The 19683-nt window shown below is 58.2% G+C and overlaps 1 protein-coding gene across 1 annotated transcript; it reads left to right on the top strand.

Annotated features, from left to right (window-relative positions):
* The first annotated feature begins 3940 nt into the window (after positions 1–3940).
* AQP5 (aquaporin 5) lies at positions 3941–11952 on the top strand. The gene is made up of 4 exons (XM_027742530.2): positions 3941–4303; positions 7684–7845; positions 8668–8751; positions 11450–11952. The coding sequence occupies exons 1-4, from the start codon at positions 3941–3943 to the stop codon at positions 11633–11635; spliced, it is 795 nt and encodes a 264-aa protein (XP_027598331.1). The 3' UTR covers positions 11636–11952.
* Positions 11953–19683: the final 7731 nt, after the last annotated feature.

The following is a 19683-nucleotide window of genomic DNA, read 5'->3' as shown; positions in this document are numbered from 1 at the left end:
TTTATAAGTAGTGGAAGTAGATTTTAAAAGTAGCAACCTTCCCCCCCTTTTGTCCCTTGTCCCTTTCCCTTTCTCTAGCACCCTTGTTTACACATTCCTTAACCCTCTTACCCCATTCTATGCTCCCTATATCACTCATAGCCCCAAACCCAAGGCCTAGATTGTTGGCAGAACAGCATTTCGGGGCCTGAACCACAGAACACGCTCAAAAACTGGGTGACTATGTACCCTTTGTGCTCTTATGATGGTGAAGATGGGATGAACGGGGGGTCCCGAAACACACCCCAGACCCATTTTAAGGGGGTGGACCCGGGGTGGACCCGAGGAAAGGCCACAGGGTGGACACATCTGGGATTGGATGGATGGTGTTATAAAATGTAACCTCTCAGGCACGGCCTGTGCACGTCGTGTACCATCTACTGCCTTGGCAAATAAACCCTTTCTTATCTCACCCCTAATTAACAGCTCTGGAGATTTTTTCAGCACCAAAATACCACGGCAACAAACCCAAACCTGGTGAGGCCACCCCTGGAGTGCTGTGTCCAGTTCTGGGCCCCTCAGCTCAGGAAGGACCCTCCCCACCCAGAAAATAACCTGTTAAGGTAAAAAACCGGCGTTTAATGAACATTTCACAGTCTGTGTAACCAAAACAACTACAAAAGGCGCCGGGTTTCAAACCCGTGGGTGCTTCCAGCCCCGGGAAAGGGGGAGGCACCGGCTCCTGCCTCCCCCCGGGGGGGCTCAGAGCCCACCCCCCCGAGCCTGCGGGGCTGCCTTGGGCCATTTTTGGGGCTGGGTTTGCTCGTTCCGAGGAGGAGGAGGGGAGGAAGGGACACAGCCCAGCCCGCCCTGCCGGGGTTCGCTGCCCCAGCCCGGGGGGACACGAGCCGCCCGTGCCCTCGTGGGTGTCCGTCTGTCAGCACCGACGGACCGTGCCCGTGTCCGTCTGTCAGCACCGACCTGCCCGATGCCTCCCCGAGCTCTTGCCCAACCCCGATTCCTCCCGACACATCAAAGGCGCTTTCCAAGCCTTTCCTCCGAGCTCCTGGGAGGGCCCGGAGCCGGGGGGGGAGCGCCGGGAGCCTTCCCGGAGCCAGGCAGGTCCATTCCCAGCCCCCCGGAATTCCTGGGGGTCCATTCTCAACCCCCCGGAATTCCTGCGTGTCCTCCCAGTGTCTGATCCCTCCTCCTGGGGGTCCCTTCCCAGTCCCCAGGAATTCCTGAGTGTCCTCCCAGCCCCCGATCCTTCCTCCTCGGGGTCCATTCTCAGCTCCCCAGAATTCCTGCGTGTCCTCCCAGTGTCTGATCCTTCCTCCCGGCTGTCCCTTCCCAGCCCCCAGGAATTCCTGGGTGTCCATTCCCATCCCCCAGGAATTCCTGAGTGTCCTTCCAGCTCCTGATCCTTCCTCCCGGGTGTCCATTCCCACCTCCCAGGAATTCTTGGGTGCCCTCGCAGCCCCCGATCCCTCCTCCTGGGGGTCCCTTCCCAGCCCCCAGGAATTCCTGGGTGTCCATTCCCATCCCCAGGGAATTCCTGGGTGCCCCCCCAGCTGGCACCGCAGGAGCCGGGAACGTCCCCGGGGAGGGAGGAATCCCGAAGAGCCCCCCGGGAGAAGCCGCTTCGCGCGGCGCGTTCCCGGAGAAACGTCTGGCTGCTTCCCTCCGGGAGCTTTCCCCTGTCATTCCCAGCCGGATTTGATGATATCTCCCGGTCAGCCGCAGGATTTTCCCTGTCATTATCCCCGCTCGGGAGCCTGGGAGGGGTTGGTTTTATTTTTTTGGGATGGCGGAGGAGTGGCAGCGAAGCGCGGCCGCCCCCGAGGGAGAGACGGGACGTGCGGGAAAGGTTTGGATCATGGGAACAGGGAGCGTTCCTTCCAGCTGGAGCCGCAGCCAGGGCCCAGGGAAGCGGCGGGTGATGACTCCCGCCTGGAATGCCGCCCAGGGTGTCTTGAAATACCGGCTTGCAAAACTTTCACCAAAACACGCCAACGGCCCGGGTGTTTCTAGGATAACAGATCTGGGCTTTGGCTCCGCAATCGGCCCCGGGATCTGCGGATCCAGGGGAAAACCACCGCCAGGAATTCGGGCTGTAATGGATCCTCACTCCCTCGGGGCCCTCCGGCTCTGTTTGGCTCAGGATTTTGGGGAAAAGGGGGAGAAAAAGCTCGTTTATCCCCGGCTCTGGGCAAGAATCCCCTGGTGTTGCTCTGCAGAGAAATCCCCCCTCGATTTTGAGCAGCCCCAGCAGGAGGCAGCGGGGAATCCGACTCTTTGAGCTCGGGGAGGGGTTGAGGTGCTTTTCCCCACGTCCTGCCCGCGGAGCTTTGATCCCCGGGGGCTGGAGCTCCCCGGGGGCTGGAGCTCCCCGGGGGCTGGAGCTCCCCGGGGGTTGGAGCTCCCCGAGGGCTGGAGCTCCCCGAGGGTTGGAGCTCCCCGAGGGTTGGAGCTCCCCGAGGGTTGGAGCTCCCCGGGGGCTGGAGCTCCCTGAGGGCTGGAGCCGCAGGCGCGGGGCAGCCCCGGATAAGCCCAGCCCGGGAGAAAGCCAAGGCGGGCTCAGCTGAGCCCGGAGAGCAGAGCTGGCACCCGAACCCGCTCTAAAAAAACCCGATCGTGGCGCAGGAGAACCAAGAATTCTTTGTTGAGCGTCACCCGAGAGGTTTCCCGCCCCGAGCCCTCCAACCCTCCTGCCCCCCCCGCGCTCCCGGCCAAGGATCTGCCACGGGAGAGATCCGGGATGGAGGGAACGTGACGGGAGGCTGTAAACACGGCCCGAGTCCACGCACAGCGCGGGCTTTGTGCGGCATTCCCGGGAGGGGAATCATCGGCCCGGAGGAGCCGCAGCTCCAGAGGCAGCAGGGAAAGGGATGACGGGGAGGAGACGCCGGTCCTGGGGTCAGGGAGCGAGAATTCCCTGCTCCAGCTGCATTCCCAGGGCTCTGGAAGGCTCTGGAAGGCTCTGGAAGTTGGCACTCCCAGGCACGGGTAGCTGCAGTAAGGAGGGAAGGCGGGAGGGAGGTTCTGCCCCTCCGGCCCTCTCCATCCCATCCCTCCATCCCAGCATCCCGAGGATGCTCCAGCTCTCCCAGAGCTCCCCGGACACACAAATCCCACCCCAGCCCCTGCCCTGCTCCCAGGACATTTCCTGGAGCTCTGCACGGCCTGGGAGCAGCTCCAGGGCTTGGATTTGCCTTCACGTTTCAAGGTCCTGGGTAAAGTTGAACTTCCTGGCGCTGGGAAAGCTCCTTCAGTCCCAGGAAAGCTCCTCCAGCCCCAAGAAAGCTCCTTCAGCCCCAGTAAAGCCCCTTCAGCCCTAGAAAAGGTCCTTCAGCCCTAGAAAAACTCCTCCAGCCCTGGGAAAGCTCCTCCAGCCCTGGGAAAGCTCTTCCAGCCCTAGGAAAGTTCCTCCAGCCCCAGGAAAGCTCCTCCAGCCCTGGGAACTCTCCTGCAGGCTCAGGAAAGCTCCTGCAACCCAACAAAAAGTGTTTTCCACCAGGAATCCTGCCCTCTCCGACCTGCAAGCACACAGAGGGAGGGAGGGAATCCGAGCTACACCTCTGCTAATGAACCACCCAAAACCTGTCGAGAGGCAGTAAAAGGGAACAGCAGAGGAGGCAGCTCGGCCTCGTTATGCAACAGCCTCGTTATCTAACGACCACGGACACCCTATAGGGGCTCTTTGTTTGCAGAGGGCAAGGGAGAGAAATGCCACCAGCAGCTGAGTCACCGGTTCACCGAGAGGCTCCGAGGACGTTCTCAGGTGGAAACTTTTCCAGTTTCACCTGCTAATTTGGGAGGACCGGCCGATTGCCCGGCTCCGCCCCCCGCCCTGTAACCCGGCTCCTGCCGCCCTTGCATATATAGAAAGGTATGGCCCCGCTCCCGGCGCTGGAGACGGAGCCCGGAGCCGCAGCAACCCCGAGCCCGCTGCGCTCCCACCATGAGGAAGGAGGTCCTCACCCTGGCCTTCGCCCGCGCCGTCTTCGTGGAGTTCCTCTCCACGCTCATCTTCGTCTTCATCGGGCTGGGCTCGGCGCTCAAGTGGCCCTCGGCGCTGCCCTCCATCCTGCAGATCGCGCTGGCCTTCGGCCTCGCCATCGGCTCCCTGGTGCAGGCCTTCGGCCACATCAGCGGCGCCCACATCAACCCGGCCGTCACCATCGCCTTCCTCGTGGGCAACCAGATCTCCTTCCCGCGCGCCCTCCTCTACGTGCTGGCCCAGCTGGTCGGGGCCATCGCCGGCGCCGGGATCCTCTACGGCGTCACCCCGGCCAACACCCGCGGCAACCTGGCCGTCAACGCCGTGAGTGCCCGCCCGTGCTCCTCATCCTCCTCCTCCGCCCTCCCTCCTCCTCCTCCTCCTCCTCCCGAGCCCTCGGTGGCCCCGGGAGCGGCTCCGGGGGGTTGGTTTTCCCTTGGTGGGTCGAGGGTCCCGGGTGAGTTGAGGGCACCGGGAGCTCCTCTGGATCTGGGAAAGCTCCTCTGGCTTTGGGAGCTCCTCCAGCCCCAGGAAAGCTCCTCCAGCTTTGGGAGCTCCTCTGGATCTGGGAAAGCTCCTCTGGCTTTGGGAGCTCCTCCTGTCCTGGGAAAGCTCCTCTGGATCTGGGAAAGCTCCTCTGGCTTTGGGAGCTCCTCCAGCCCTAGGAAAGCTCCTCCAGCTTTGGAAGCTCCTCTGGCTTTGGGAAAGCTCCTCTGGCTTTGGGAGCTCCTCCTGTCCTGGGAAAGCTCCTCCATCCCTGGGAAAGCTCTTCCAGCCATAGGAAAACTCTTCCAGATGTGGGAGCTCCTCCAGCCCCGGGAAAGCTTCTCCAGCTCTGAGAAAGCTCCTCCATCCCCAGGAAAGCTCCTCCATTCCAGGAAAGCTCCTCCAACCCCAGGAGAGGAGCCCAATCCATGGGGAGCCAGGCTGGGGAAGCAGGGCAGTGCCATCCCAGCAGGGCAGTGCCATCCCAGCTGTGGGGAGCAGGGCAGTGCCGTGACAGTTCTATGGTCGGGTTTGGGGAGCAGGGCAGTGCCATTCCAGCAGAGCAGTGCCATCCCAACTTTGGGGAACAGTGCTGGGGAAGCAGGGCAGTGCCATTCCAGCAGGGCATTGCAATCACAGCTTCAGGGAGCAGGGCAGTGCCATCCCAGCAGGGCAGTGCCATCCCAGCTTTATGGAGCAAGATGGGGAAGCAGGGCAGTGCCATCCCAGCTGTGGGGAGCAGAGTAGTGCCATGACAGCTTTGTGGCCAGGTTTGGGGAGCAGGGCAGTGCCATCCCAGCCGTGGGGAGCAGGGCAGTGCCATCCCAGCCATGGGGAGCAGGGCAGTGCCATCCCAGCAGGGCAGTGCCATCCCAGCTGTGGGGAGCAGAGTAGTGCCATGACAGCTCTGTGGCCAGGTTTGGGGAGCAGGGCAGTGCCATCCCAGCTGTGGGGAGCAGGGCAGTGCCATCCCAGCCATGGGGAGCAGGGCAGTGCCAGGACAGCAGGGCAGTGCCATCCCAGCTGTGGGGAGCAGAGTAGTGCCATGACAGCTCTGTGGCCAGGTTTGGGGAGCAGGGCAGTGCCATCCCAGCCGTGGGGAGCAGGGCAGTGCCATCCCAGCCATGGGGAGCAGGGCAGTGCCAGGACAGCAGAGCAGTGCCATCCCAGCTGTGGGGAGCAGGGCAGTGCCGTGACAGCTCTGTGGCCAGCCGTGGGGAGCAGGGCAGTGCCATCCCAGCCGTGGGGAGCAGGGCAGTGCCATCCCAGCCGTGGGGAGCAGGGCAGTGCCGTGACAGCTTTATGGAGCGGGTGATGAGTGGATGTTTCTGCGCCTCCTTTAACAAGCGCTTCCTCGGCCCCGAGGGCCCGCGTGAGTCACCGCCCGCATTGAGACGTTCGGGAGCGCAGCCTCCCCTTCCCGGGGATTAGCGCCGGGATCGGAGCCGTGCCAGGGCGGGGGGGGAGGGAGGGAGCAGAGCCCAGTCCGACCAGTATGGGCAGGGGGAGCCCAGTCCCACCGGGGGAGCTGGGAGCGGAGAGGAGGGAGGGAATTGGGGGAGAAGGATGAGCGGGAGGGTGTCGAGAGGGGAGGAGGGGAGGCAGCAGGACCCCCTGGCAGGAGCAGGGCTGAGGAACAGCTCTCCAGCCGCCCCGGGCAGCGCTGGGAAAACACCCGGAACGGGAGCGGGGGAGCTGCCGCTCCAACCCCGGCCGGGTCCGGAGCCCTGGGAGCGGCACGGGCACGGGGCCGAGGGAGGAGGCACCTCCTGGCATCGTGTGCCACGTGTGCCACCCCCGGCACCGTGTGCCACCCCCTGGCACCGTGTGCCACGTGTGCCACGTGCTCCGTGTCCCGGACCGGTCAGATGGGGCTGAAAACCCAGCAGGGATGGGTTGGGTCCCTTTGTCCTTCCCGTGGCAGTCCCAGGGGTTTGTGCAGAGGCACCGGGGCAAAAACAGCCCCTGAGACCCCCGTGACCTTCATCCCAGCCCTCTCCCTCCATCCCAGCCCTTGTTCTCCATCCCAACCCTCTCCCTCCATCCCAACCCTCTCCCTTCATCCCAGCCCTCATCCCAACCCTCTCCCTCCATCCCAACCCTCTCCCTCCATCCCAACCCTCATCCTCCATCCCAACCCTTGTTCTCCATCCCAATCCTTGTTCTCCATCCCAACCCTCTCCCTCCATCCCAGCCCTCTCCCTTCATCCCAACCCTCTCCCTTCCATCCCAGCCCTCTCCCTCCATCCCAACCCTCTCCCTTCATCCCAACCCTCTCCCTTCATCCCAGCCCTCATCCCGACCCTCTCCCTCCATCCCAACCCTCTCCCTCCATCCCAACCCTCTCCCTCCATCCCAGCCCTCTCCCCCCAACCCTCGCCTCCATCCCAACCCGCTCCCTTCATCCCAACCCTCATCCCAACCCTCGTCCCTCATCCCAACCCTCTCCCTCCATCCCAACGCTCTTCCTCCACCCATCTCCCCAAGCCCTCTCCCTCCATCCAACAGCGCTCCCTCCATCCCAGACCCAGCCCTCTCCCTCCATCCCAACCCTCTCCCTTCATCCCAGCCTCTCTCCCTCCATCCCAACCCTCATCCGGAACCCTCTCCCTCCATCCCAACCTCTCTTCCTCCATCCCAACCCTCTCCCTCCATCTCCCTCCATCCCAACTCTCTCCCTTCATCCCAGCCCTCTCCCTCCATCCCAACCCTCTCCCTCCATCCCAACCCTCATCCCAACCCTCTCCCTCCATCCCGACCCTCTCCCCTCATCCCAACCCTCTCCCTCCATCCCAAACCTCTCCCCTCATCCCGACCCTCTCCCTCCATCCCTCCCACAGCGGCTGCTCCTCATCCTCCGGGGAAGGAGCTCCACAAACGGGGGGAGAAGTCAGGGCGCGACAACTCGCGAGGATCAAAGGGGGAGGAAATGCAGGAAAAAGGGAATTGGTGGGAACGGGGAGACAAGGAAAGGGAGGGAGATGTGGAGAGCCCAGGGCTCGGGGGAGAGCCGGATTTTGGGGCCTTACAGAGGGAGAAGGATCATTCCCTTCCTTCCAGATGAGCCGTGACCCCGAGCGGGGCCGGGGGTGGGCACGGGGGACCCTGGGGGGGCTTCTCATCCAACATCCCCCTCCACCGAGTGCCCGGGAGACCCGGGGAGGGGAGTTATCGCCTCGTTATCTCCTTCTCTCATTATCCCGCGGTCTCCTCGGCAGCTCAACAACAACACGACGCCGGGGCAGGCGCTGGTGGTGGAGATGATCCTGACCTTCCAGCTCGCCGCCTGCATCTTCGCCTCCACCGACAACCGGCGCGGCGGCGGCGGCTCCCCCGCGCTCTCCATCGGCCTCTCCGTCACCGTGGGGCACCTCGTGGGGGTCCGTGTGCGGGCAGCGGGGGCCTGACGGCACGGGGGGGCCCAAAATACCCCCCTTCCACCCTGGGGGGGAAACGGGAATCCTGGGGGGGATAAAGGGGCTCCAGTGATGGAGTGGGGGGAGCAGAGGGGGTTTGGGGGGAAAAACAGGAATCCTGGGCAGGATAAAGGTGCTCCAGTACGTGATAAAGGGGCTCAAGAGTTAGAGAGGGGGGAGCAGGAGGTGGTTTGGGGGGGAAACAGGAGTCCTGGGCAGGATAAAGGGGCTCCAGTAGGTGATAAAGGGGCTCCAGTGATGGAGGGGGGAAGCAGGAGGGGGTTTGGGATGGGAAAACAGGAATCCTGAGGAGGAAAAAGGGACTCCAGAGATAAAGAGGGGGGAGCAAGGAGTGGTTTTGGGGGGAAAACAGGAATCCAGGGGAGGATAAAGGGGCTCCAGTGGATGATAAAGGGGTTCAAGAGTTAGAGGGGGGAGCAGAGGGTGGCTGGGGGGGGAAAACAGGAATCCTGGGGAGGATAAAGGGACTCCAGTGGATGATAAAGGGGTTCCAGTGATGGAGTGGGGGGAGCAGGAGGTGTTTCGGGATGGGGAAACAGGAATCCTGGGCAGGATAAAGGGGCTCCATGGAGTGGGGGACCAGAGAGGGTTTGGGATGGGAAAACAGGAATCCTGGGGAGGAAAAAGGGGCTCCAATGGGAGAGACAACCCGGGGCTGTTCCTGGCTGGGCTGGGGGGGTCAGAGGCAGCCCCGGGGGCCGTTCCAGCCCCTGATCCCGAAAGTTTGGCTGTGGTTGCACCTCAGTGGTGTTTTGGCCCCCCCAGATTTACTTCACCGGCTGCTCCATGAACCCCGCCCGCTCCTTCGGCCCCGCCGTGGTCACCAGGAGGTTCAGCCCCGCACACTGGGTGAGTTCGGGGGGCAGGGGGGGCACAGAGTGCGAAAAAGGGGTAACACGGGGCAAAAAAGGGATCAAACGGGGCGAAAAAGGGATCAAACGGTAAAAAAGGGATAAAACGGGACAAAAAAGGGGGATCAAATTGGGCAAAAAAGGGGAACAAACAGGTCAGAAAGGGGATCAAATGGGGCAAAAAAGGGAGCAAACAGTAAAAAAGGGATAAAACGGGACAAAAAAGGGCTCAAACAGGGCTGGAGAAGGAGGCAGGCGGTGCCTCGGAGGCGTCGGGAACAATTGTCCCCGTGGCCCGGAGGGGGACAGGGATTAACGGAGGGGGACAGGGATTAACATCCCATGGAATCCTGGAATGGGTTGGGATGGAGGAACCTTAAAATCTTCCAGGGTGTCCAACCCCCCCGGCTTGGGCAGCTTTCAAAAGGTGGAAAGCAGGAAAATCAGAAGCTGTAAAATCAGGGACGATTTTCGAGCCCAATAAAATGTTTCTGTTTGATGTCGGGGGGGTTTATCTTTGTTAAAAAAGAAATCTTTATAAAACGATTGTTTGTTTTCAAGTGAGAATGAATAGTTATTTTTTCATCTTAAAAGAAATATTTTAGCTTTATAATAATATAATAATATGTATAATATTGTGATTTATATATTTTATATATTATAATATATTATGTATTATATGTTATTATATATAATATCTTATTATATATAATATATCTTATTATAATTTTTAAATATTATATAACATATATATTTTATATATAAGATGTTATATATTATATGCATTTTTATATATAATACATAATATTATAATATATATTTTATATATTATAAAATATGATATATACTTTATATATTATGAGATATTATATATATTATAATACATAATGTATATAATAATATAATTTTACCTTTATAAAAAATATTTTTATCTTTATAAAGAATGACTCTTGAGATGCTGTGTCAGTTTGAACCGAGCAAAACAAAATTCCTTTGAGGATTCCCGAATTTTAAACGGATGCCTTTGCTTAAAACGCTGCATCCTCCTGAAATCAAACTGATTTTTACTGTTCAGATGTCGCTGAAATTTTTCTTCCTCCCCAAAACAAGTTTTGAGTGATTGTTCCCAGCTGGGAATTGGGAACTTCGGTGGTTCTCAGGAAGGTGTCCCACGGGCAGGGACACCTCCCACCATCCCAGGGGATCCAACCCGGCCTTGGACACTCCCAGGGATCCAGGGGCATCCTCTGGGAATTCCATCCCAGGGCCTCCCCACCCTCCCAGCCAGGAATTCCTTCCCAATATCCCCCCTAAATCCCCCCTTTCCCAGTGGAAGCCATTCCCTGTGTCTGTCCCTCCAGCCCTTGTCCCCAGTCCCTCTCCAGCTCTCCTGGAGCCCCTTCAGGCCCTGGAAGTGGCTCCAAGATCTCCATGGATCCTTCTTCTCTCCAGGCTCACACACACTCATCCCATCCCCTCCCATCCCCTCCCATCCCCTCCCATCCCATCCCCTCCCATCCCCTCCCATCCCCTCCCATCCCCTCCCCCTTCCCATGGGCAGGGACACCTCCCACCATCCCAGGCTGCTCCAGGCGCTGCCCAACCTGCCCTTGGACACTCCCAGGGGTGGGAATGGTCTCTGGTGCTCCCTGAGCACCCTCAGAGGGGTGGGAAGCCCCCAGAGAAGCCCAACCTGGGCTTTCCTCTCAGACCCAGCCTTGCAGAGCAGGGCTGGGCCTCCGCAAGCCCGGCCTGGGGGGATTCCAGCCCAGGAATCCCCGGGATGGGGGTTTCTCCCTCCCGGGATGGGAGTTTGTCCCTCCCCGCAGGGTGGGAGGGGAGGAGCAGGGAGGGGGATGGTGCAAAGGCTGGACCCGGGGCACCGACCTCCCAGACCTGCTCTGACCTCTCCCTGCTGCTCTCCCAGATCTGCTCCAACCTGTCCCTGTTGCTCTCCCAGTCCTGTCTCACCTTGGCCTCTTCTGCTCTCCCAGACCTGCTCTCACCTGTCCCTGTTGCTTTCCAAAATCTTCTCTCACCCCCTCCTGGTTCCTCTCCCAGACCTGCTCTCACCTGTTCTTGCTGCTCTTCAAAATCTTCTCTCAACGTGCCCTGGTTCCTCTTACATCTCTCCTGTTCCTCTCCCATCCCACCTCACCTGTCCCAGTCCCATCCCATCCATCCTGTTCCATTCCCATCCCATCTCACCTGTCCCGGTTCCATCTCTCCTGGTTCCTCTCCCATTCCTATCTCCCCTGTCCCAGTTCCATTCCCATCCCATCTCCCCTGTCCCAGTTCCATTCCCATCCCATCTCCCCTGTCCCAGTTCCATTCCCATCCCATCTCCCCTGTCCCAGTTCCATTCCCATCCCATCCCATCTTCCCCCATTCCATTCCCATTCCCATCTCCCCTGTCCCGGTTCCATTCCCATTCCCATTCCCATTCCCATCTCCCCTGTCCTGGATCCATTCCCATCTCCCTTGTCCTATTCCCATCCCCATCTCCCGCGGTTCCATGCCCATTCCCGTCTGACCCGTGCCGGTTCCTCTCCCATCTCTCCTGTTCCATTCCCATTCCTGTCTCCCCCATTCCCATTCCCATCCCATCTCCCCCGGTTCCATCCCCATTCCCATTCCCATCCCATCTCCCCCGGTTCCATGCCCATTCCCGACTCACCGGTGCCGGTTCCCCGCAGGTGTTCTGGGTGGGCCCGATCCTGGGGGCCTGCCTGGCATCGCTGCTGTACTTCTACGTGCTGGTGCCGTACTGCATGGCCCTGTCCGACCGCCTGGCCATCCTGCGGGGCACCTACGAGCCCGAGGACGACTGGGAGGAGCAACGCGAGGAGCGCAAGAAATCCATGGAGCTCACCCCGCCTTAGGGAATTCCGGGGGCCCGGGGGGGGCTCGGCAGTGCCGGCTGAGGGCTGGAAAACCCCTCTGAGCTCGTCCAGCCCCACCCGCCACATCCCCGGCTTTTATCCACCACTTCCCGGGAGCCACGGCCGCGGCAGAACCTTAAACCCGCGTCTCCTCAAGCCCAGGGCCGGGCCTAAGGCAGGCGGGGGTGTGTAAATACCCCCCTTCCCTCATGAGTGTGAGCGTAGACCCCCCTCCAGCCCCCCCAGCAGAGCCCAGCACCGGCCCCCGAGCCCGGGGCAGCCCCTAAGCCGAGCTCACCCCCCTCCTCAGCCGGGTTTAACCCCCCCAGCCGGGTTTAACCCCCCCTCGGCTCCATCCCGCCCTCCCCGGGGCTGAGGCCGCTCCTTTGGTCTCTGCTCGGGTCTCAGCGCCGGCCCCGGGGGTGGGAACACCTTTTTTTGGGGTCCCCCAAAGGGCGGGTGGGCTCAGCGACCCCCCCCCGGACCCCCCCGCTCGTAGCTGCTCTTTCCCCCTTTCCTGGTGCCGGGGTCTGTCCTATTTATTCGGGATTTTTGTTTGGATTCCGCACTGGGACCTTTGTAAATAAATAGAGTTCGTTATTTATTGCCAGTAAAGGAGGTTTTAAAAGAAAAAAAACAACCATTCATAGGGGTGTGAAAGCGCTTGGGGGGGGCGAATTTTGGGAGGGAAAGTGGGATAAGCTGAGTGCAAACTCTCATCCCAAAGGGCCGGGGCGAGGGCTCAGAGCCCAAATCCTGCGGCCCCTGGGGCTTGGGAGGGGAAAACGGGAATGCTGGGGAGGATAAAGGGGCTCCAGTGATGGAGTGGGGGAGCAGAGAGGGTTTGGGAGGGGAAAACGGGAATCCTGGGAAGGATGAAGGGGCTCCAATGAAGGATAAAGGGGCTCCAAGATAGAGAGGGAGGAGCAGGGAGTGGTTTGGGATGGGAAAACGGGAATCCTGGGAAGGATAAAGGGGCTCCAGTGGGTGATAAAGGGGGTCAAGAGTTAGAGGGGGGGAATAGGAGGTGGTTTGGGGGGGAAAACAGGAATCCTGGAGAGGATAAAAACTCCTACAGCCCCCAAAATTGCCTCTTCAATAAATTCCAACTCAACTTTTAAGAAGCCCCAACTCAACTTCAGCACCTCCCAACTCAACTTTAACAATTCCCAATTCCTACAGCCCCCCCCCCCCCCCAAAACGCCTCTTTAATAATTCCGGACTCCACTTTGATCATTCCCAACTCCTGCAGCCCCCAAGCGTCTCTTCAATAATTCCAACTCACCTTTAATCACCCCCAACTCATTAAAGTTGAGCTGGGACTCGTTAAAGTCAGGTCCCAACTCCTGCAGCCCCAAAAATGCCTCTTTAATAAACCTGAACTCAGCTTTGATAATTCCCAGCTCAACTTTGATAATTCCCAACTCCTGCAGCCCCAAAAAACTCCTTTTTTAATAAATCCCAACTCAACTTTTATAATTCCCAATTCCTCCAGCCCCCAAAACCCCTCCTTTTTTAGTAAATCCCAACTCAATTTTATTTATTCCCAACTCCTCTAGACTCCCCCAAAAACTCCTTTTTAGTAAATCCCAACTCAATTTTGATAATTCCCAACTCCTCCAGATGCCTAAAACCTCCTTTTTTAGTAAATCCCAATTCAATTTTATTAATTCCCAATTCCTGCAGCCCCAAAATGCCTCTTTAATAAATCTGAACTCAACTTTAATAAATCCCAACTCAACTTTGATAATTCTCAACTCCTCCAGCCCCCAAAAACCTCTTTTTTCAGTAAATCCCAACTCAATTTTATTAATTCCCAATTCCTGCAGCCCCAAAATGCCTCTTTACTGAATCTGAACTCCACTTTAATAGTTCCCAACTCAATTTTGATAATTCCCAACTCCTCCAGCCCCCCAAAAACTCCTTTTTTAAGAAATCCCAATTCAATTTTATTAATTCCCACCTCCATCCCTGGAAATCCCGGGAATTTGGGGGTCCCGGGCAGCTGCCCCAGGGTGGGAGCAGGAGGGGTCCCTGTGCCACCCCCTCCCCCCCCGGGACACGGGGATTCCCTGGAATGTGGGAATTCCGGGCGGGATCGGGGCCGTTCCCGCTGCCCGGGCTCCTCTTTCCCTCCCCCTTCCCAGGATCCAGCGGCCGCTTCCCGGTTTCTCCCCGGCCCCGGACAAAGGGGCTCTGTTGGGAAAGGTCGGAGCCGGAGCCGGGAGCGTTTCCCAGGGAGCGAGGAGGGGATTAAACCCGGTTTAGTTAAACCCGGTTTAGTTAAACCCGTCTTAGTTAAACCCGGTTTAGTTGAACCACAGCCCTGGGGCGGAGCCCTCCGAGCCAGCCCAGCTCCCACACCCGGGATTTGGGGCTGGTTTATCCCAAACAGGAGCTCTCCAAGCTGGCCCAGCTCCTGGATCAGGATTTGGGGCTGGTTTATCCCAACCAGAGCTCCCCAACTGTCCTGGATCAGGATTTGGGGCTGGTTTATCCCAACCAGAGCTCCCCAAGCTGGCCCAGCTCAGGATTTGGGGCTGGTTTATCCCAACCAGAGCTCCCCAAGCTGTCCTGGATCAGGATTTGGGGCTGGTTTATCCCAACCAGGAGCTCCCCAAGCAGCAGCAGCAGCAGGAGGAGGGAGGACGAGCCCTCGAGGACCTTTCCCAGCTGCTCCCGAGCTCTGGATCGGCTCCATCCCAGAGCAATCCCTGCAGAACCAGCCCCGAGCAGCGGCCAAAGCAAACAAACCCTGGCAGAGCCCTCCAGGATCCGGCTCCTCGTCCATCCTGTTCCAGGATTAAATCTGCTCCCCGAGGAGCAGCTGCCACGGGACACAAAACCCTCTTGTGCAGCCCGGGATAAAAAAAATAAAAAAGGAGGGAGGGATGAAAACAAACAAACTTCAAATGTCCTGCACAATCAGCCTTTTTTTAAAAAAAAATATGTTTTGATTATTTTTATTTTCTTATTTTTATTATTCTTTTATTATGGGTTTTGAAAATAATTTTTATTATTTTTTATGTTATTATTTTTATTATTATTTTATTTTATTATTATTCTTTTATTATGGTTTTTTATAATTTTTTATTTATTATTTTATTGTTTTTATTATTTTTACTATGTTTTTTTAAAATAGTTTTTATTATTTTTCATTTTATTAATTTTTATTATAATATTTTGTTTTCATTATTCTTTTATTACTCTTTTTAAAATAATTTTTATTATTTTTTTTTTGTTTTATGATTCTTTTATTGCGGTTTTTAAAATAAGTCTTGATTTTTTAAAATTTTTTTTAAAAAGCCACCAAGAAAAACAAGCAAAAAAAAAATTTAAAAAATCAATTCCTCTTCCCCGACGAGTCTTTCCACTTTCTCAGAGGGGATTTTTCCCTCGTTCCTTGTCCCGTGTTTATTCAGGGACATTGAGTTCCTGCCGAGCAATCAAAGGCAACGAGCCCTTTTCCCACTCTTTTTTCTTAAAAAATTCCTTATTTTTCCAGCTCCTTCTCCCTCGTTCCCTCCCCGGAGCCCCCACCTGAGCTCAGAGCCGGCGGGAATCGGGAAACCTTTTAGGGCTCCCGAGGTCACGGAGGGGGGGCGGAAAATCCCCGGCGGGGGTTGTTTCCTTCTCTCTCGAGCACAAAAATCTCCGCGTTCGGCCAAGGAGGGAACAGTTAATCGGGGATAAAGCGATTTATCCGCCCCGCTGGGTGAGCAAACACACGGACACGCGGACACGCGGACACACGGACACACGGACACACGGACACGCGGACACGCGGACACGCGGACACACGGACACACGGACACGCGGACACGCGGACACACGGACACACGGACACGCGGACACACGGACACACGGACACACGGACACGCGGACACGCGGACACACACCCAGCGCCCGCTGACATCAGCCGAGGCTTTGCCAAGGATTTGGGCCCGCTCTCCGGGGCTTTTCCTTGGATTCGTGCCCGCTCTCTGCTGCTTTTCCTTGGATTCGTGCCCGCTCTCAGTGTCTTTTCCTTGGATTCGTGCCCGCTCTCTGCTGCTTTTCCTTGGATTCGTGCCCGCTCTCTGCTGCTTTTCCTTGGATTCGTGCCCGCTCTCAGTGTCTTTTCCTTGGATTCGTGCCCGCTCTCCGCTGCTTTTCCTTGGATTCGCGCCAGGTTTTGGTTGGATTTTGAGCCGAAATACCCGCAGGTGAATCAAGCAGAGCTCAACTCTGCGAGGAAGGAGAGCCCGGGCCCGGGTTTACTCATCCCCCCCTGCGCCTCCCGGCCCTGGGATCCGCCGGGTTTTCCATGGAAACGCCTGGGAAGAGACACCCCCGCGTGCCGGACCTTCGGCGGGGTGACGGGGCGAGGGTCGATCCCGGCACGGGGAAGGGGGAACAGGGAACAGGGAAGAGCCGCCCCCGGCCGGGCGCGATCCTGGAGGAGCTCAAATCCCACGGGATCCAAACCCACCGGGAATTAACCCCCCCCCGTCCGAGTCGGGCTTTGCTGTTTAGTCCCGGTTCCAGGCTCAAAATTAAGCCCAAAGTGGTCAAATGTGGAACCCGGGACTGGTGGGGGGGATGTTTCTGCCCGGGCGCGGGAGCTGCGGGAAGCAGAGCCCGGGGCTGGGTTTTACTCATCCCTCCTGCCCCTTCCAGCCCCCAAATCCGCGCCGTTTTCTGTGGAAACGCCTGGGAAGAGACACCTCTGTGGCAGCGGCCACCCCGAACCTCCCGGACTTTCTTAATCCCAGTGTCGATCCCAGCGCAGGGAACAGGGAACAGGGAAGAGCCGCCCCCGGCCGGGCACGATCCTGGAGGAGCTCAAATCCCACGGGATCCAAACCCACCGGGAATTAACCCCCGCCTGCCCGACTCGGGCTTTGCTGTTTAGGACCCGTTCCAGGCTCAAAATTAAGCCCAAGTGGCCACAGGACCTGGGGGGGGGGGGGAGAATGTTTCTACCTGGGCACAGGAGCTGCAGGTCTAGAGGCAACTCCTACCAGGACCTGGGGGGGCTCAAATCCTCCTGTTCTGACCTGGGAGGGCTCAGATCCTTCTGCCAGGACCTGGGGGGACTCAAATCCTCCTTTCCCAAACTAGGGGGGCTCAAATCCTCCTGCCAGGACCTGGAGGGGCTCAGATCCTCCTGCCAGGACCTGGAGGGGCTCAGATCCTCCCACCCAAGGCTCGAGGCTGGTCTGGGTAAATTCTGCCCCAACTCCTCGCCCCGTGCTGGGCCCTGGGGAGGCCACACCCCGATTTCTGGGGTCAGGTTGGGGTCACTCAGGACAAGAAGGATGTGGAGGGGTTGGAGAGTGTCCGGAGCTGGGGAAGGGGTTGGAGCACCGGGAGAAGGAGCTGGAGAACTGAGGGAGCTCAGGGGGGACCTTCTGGCTCTGGAATTCCCTGGAAGGAGGTTGGAGCTGGGGGGGTTCGGGCTCTGCTCCCAGGGAACAAGGGACAGGAGGAGAGGGAACGGCCTTAGGCTGTGCCGCGGGAGGGTCAGGTTGGACACCAGCAGGAATTTTCTCATGGAAAGGGGGGTCAGGCCTTGGAAGGGGCTGCCCAGGGAGGTGGGGGAGTCCCCAGCCCTGGAAGTGTCCAAAAACCGGGGACACGGCCAGTGGGACCACAGAGGTGGGTTGATGATCTCGGAGGTTTCTCCCAACCTGAACCATTCCAGGGGAGGTTCAGTTGGATATTGGGGGAAATTCCTCAATGGAAAGGGTTGTCCAGCCCTGGCACAGGTTTTCCAGCCCATGGTGGAGTCCCCACCCCTGGAAGTGTCCAAAAAACGTGGATGTGGCCCCTGGGGACACAGTCGGTGACCAGGGAGGTGGGTTGATGGTCTCGGAGGTTTCTCCCAACCCAAACATTCCCAAATTCGGGAAAAGGAGGCCTCAGACAACCCGAGGGAGCCACAAAACGCACCCACACAAACTCCCCGTGTCCGGGTGAAGGATCCAAAGGGTCCCGTGTCCCTCGTTCCCCGATCCCAAGGGGAGGGAAGAGCCGGAGCCGCGGGAAGGCCACGGGCGGCTGAACAAACACGGGCGGCTTCGGCTGCGGCCGAGCGAGCGAATGGGGAGGCACAATTTGTCATCTAATTACCCCGCCACGCCCGGGATTAATTGGCCCATTGGCGAGCAGAGCGGGGGGTGATTTATGGCCCCATCGGGTTTCATCAGCCGCTGCCGCTGATTGATGCCGGCCTTAAAAGCCACCGCAAACAGCCAGAAAAAGGGCCCGAAGAGGGTTTGTTTGTTTTTCCCCAGAGTTAAGAGTCGTTTAATCATCCCCGAGCCCGCCGAGGGCTGTGAGGATCGAGAGGGGGAAATTAAAACCTCTGCAGGCAGCCGAAAAAGAGCCCGAATAAGGGTTTGGGGTTTGTTTTCCCAGATTTAAGGGTCATTTAATCATCCCCGAGCCCGCCGAGAGCTGCGATGATCGAGAGGGTGGAATTAAAACCTCTGCGAGCAGCCAAAAAAGAGCCCGAATAAGGGTTTTTTTGTTTGTTTTTTTCCCCAGAGTTAAGAGCTGTTCAATCATCCCCGAGCCCGCCGGCCGCGAGGATCGAGAGGGTGGAATCAAAACCTCCGGACTCCACTGAGGATTTTTTGGCTCCCGCTCAGCGGGGATTTTTCTCACAAGGGGGTGAGGTTTCCGTGGAATTCTGGGCGGGAAGGAACAAAGGGAAGAAAAAGGGAGAAGGAAGGAATAAAGAGCCGAGGAAAAAGCGAGAATGGGGGAAAAATAAAGGCGATGTTTATCCGGCGCTCGGAGCCAAAAGGGCCGTTTAGAAATCAACCGTTAGCCAGAATAAACCATTAACCAAAGGGGTAATTAAAGGCCCATCCTGACCCTAATCAGGGTTCGGTGGGTGGCGGGGAGGAAACCTGAGCCAAAGCACCCCAAACCAGCGCTCCCAGCGCTCCCAGCGCTCTCAGTGCTCCTCCCAGTGCTTCCAGCGCTCCCAGTGCTCCCAGGGCCCTGAGCTGGGTCCCAGTACGAACCAGCAGTGCCGGTGCCCCGAGAGCCTGAGGGTGCTCAGAGCACCCAGAGGTGCCCCCAAAACCTCCTGAGAGCTCACAGGGGTGCCCCCAAACCCACCCCAGAGCACCCAGAACCCGCTGCCCTCCAGGAATGGGGGACAGGAGGGACCACCCAGGGGGGAACAGGATGGACCACCAAGGGATCAGGGGGCAGGAGGGACCACCCAGGGGGGACAAGGAACAGGAGGGACCACCAAAGAGGGACAGGGGACAGGAGGGACCACCCAGGGGGGAACAGGGAGAAGGAGGGACCACCCGAGTGGGACAGGAGGGACCACCCAGGAATCAGGGGGCAGGAGGGACCACTCGTGGGGGACCAGGAGAAACAAGCCAAGGGGGTCTGGGGAGCAGTAGGACCACCAAGGAGGGCCAGGGAACAGGAGGGACCACCAAGGGATCAGAGGGCATGAGAGACCACCAAAGAAGGAGAGGGAGAAGGAGGGACCACCAAAGAGGGACAGGGGGGCAGTAGGACCCCCCGGGGGGACAGGGAGAAGGAGGGACCACCAAGGGGGGACAGAGAGAAGGAGGGACCACCCAGGGGGCACAGGGGAGAGGAGGGACCATCAAAGAAGGACAAGGAGGGACCACTCAGGGGGGACAGGGGACAGGAGGGACTACCAAGGGGGGACAGGGAGAAGGAGGGACTACCAAAGAGGGACAGGGGGGCAGTAGGACCACCCGGGGGGGGCGAGGAGAAGGAGGGACCATGAAAGAGGGACAGGGAGAAGGAGGGACCACCAAGGGATCAGGGAATAGGAGGGACAAGCCAAGGAGGACCAGGGAGAAGGAGGGACTACCCGGGGGGGACAGGGAGAGGAGGGACCACCAAGGGGTACTAAGAGGAACAGGCCAAGGGGGCCTAGGGATCAGTAGGACCACCAAGGGATAAATTCATCAATTCACCTCAAATGGGGATAAATAAATTCATAAATTCACCCAAAATGGGGATAAATAAATTCATCAATTGGCCCGAAATGGGAATAAATAAAT

Source organism: Pipra filicauda, unplaced genomic scaffold (assembly GCF_003945595.2).
Source record: "Pipra filicauda isolate LSUMZ 115617 unplaced genomic scaffold, ASM394559v2 scaffold1088_size49011_pilon, whole genome shotgun sequence".
NCBI lineage: Eukaryota > Metazoa > Chordata > Aves > Passeriformes > Pipridae > Pipra > Pipra filicauda.
Note: the sequence above shows the minus strand (reverse complement) of the source record. Positions and strands in the feature narration are given on the sequence as shown.

Excerpts from the sequence above, each read along its gene's own strand:
- AQP5 (XM_027742530.2), top strand. The coding sequence starts at position 3,941 with ATGAGGAAGGAGGTCCTCACCCTGGCCTTCGCCCGCGCCGTCTTCGTG. Across the intron at positions 4,304-7,683 it reads GCAACCTGGCCGTCAACGCC|CTCAACAACAACACGACGCC; the intron begins GTGAGTGCCCGC and ends TCTCCTCGGCAG. Across the intron at positions 7,846-8,667 it reads CCGTGGGGCACCTCGTGGGG|ATTTACTTCACCGGCTGCTC; the intron begins GTCCGTGTGCGG and ends TGGCCCCCCCAG.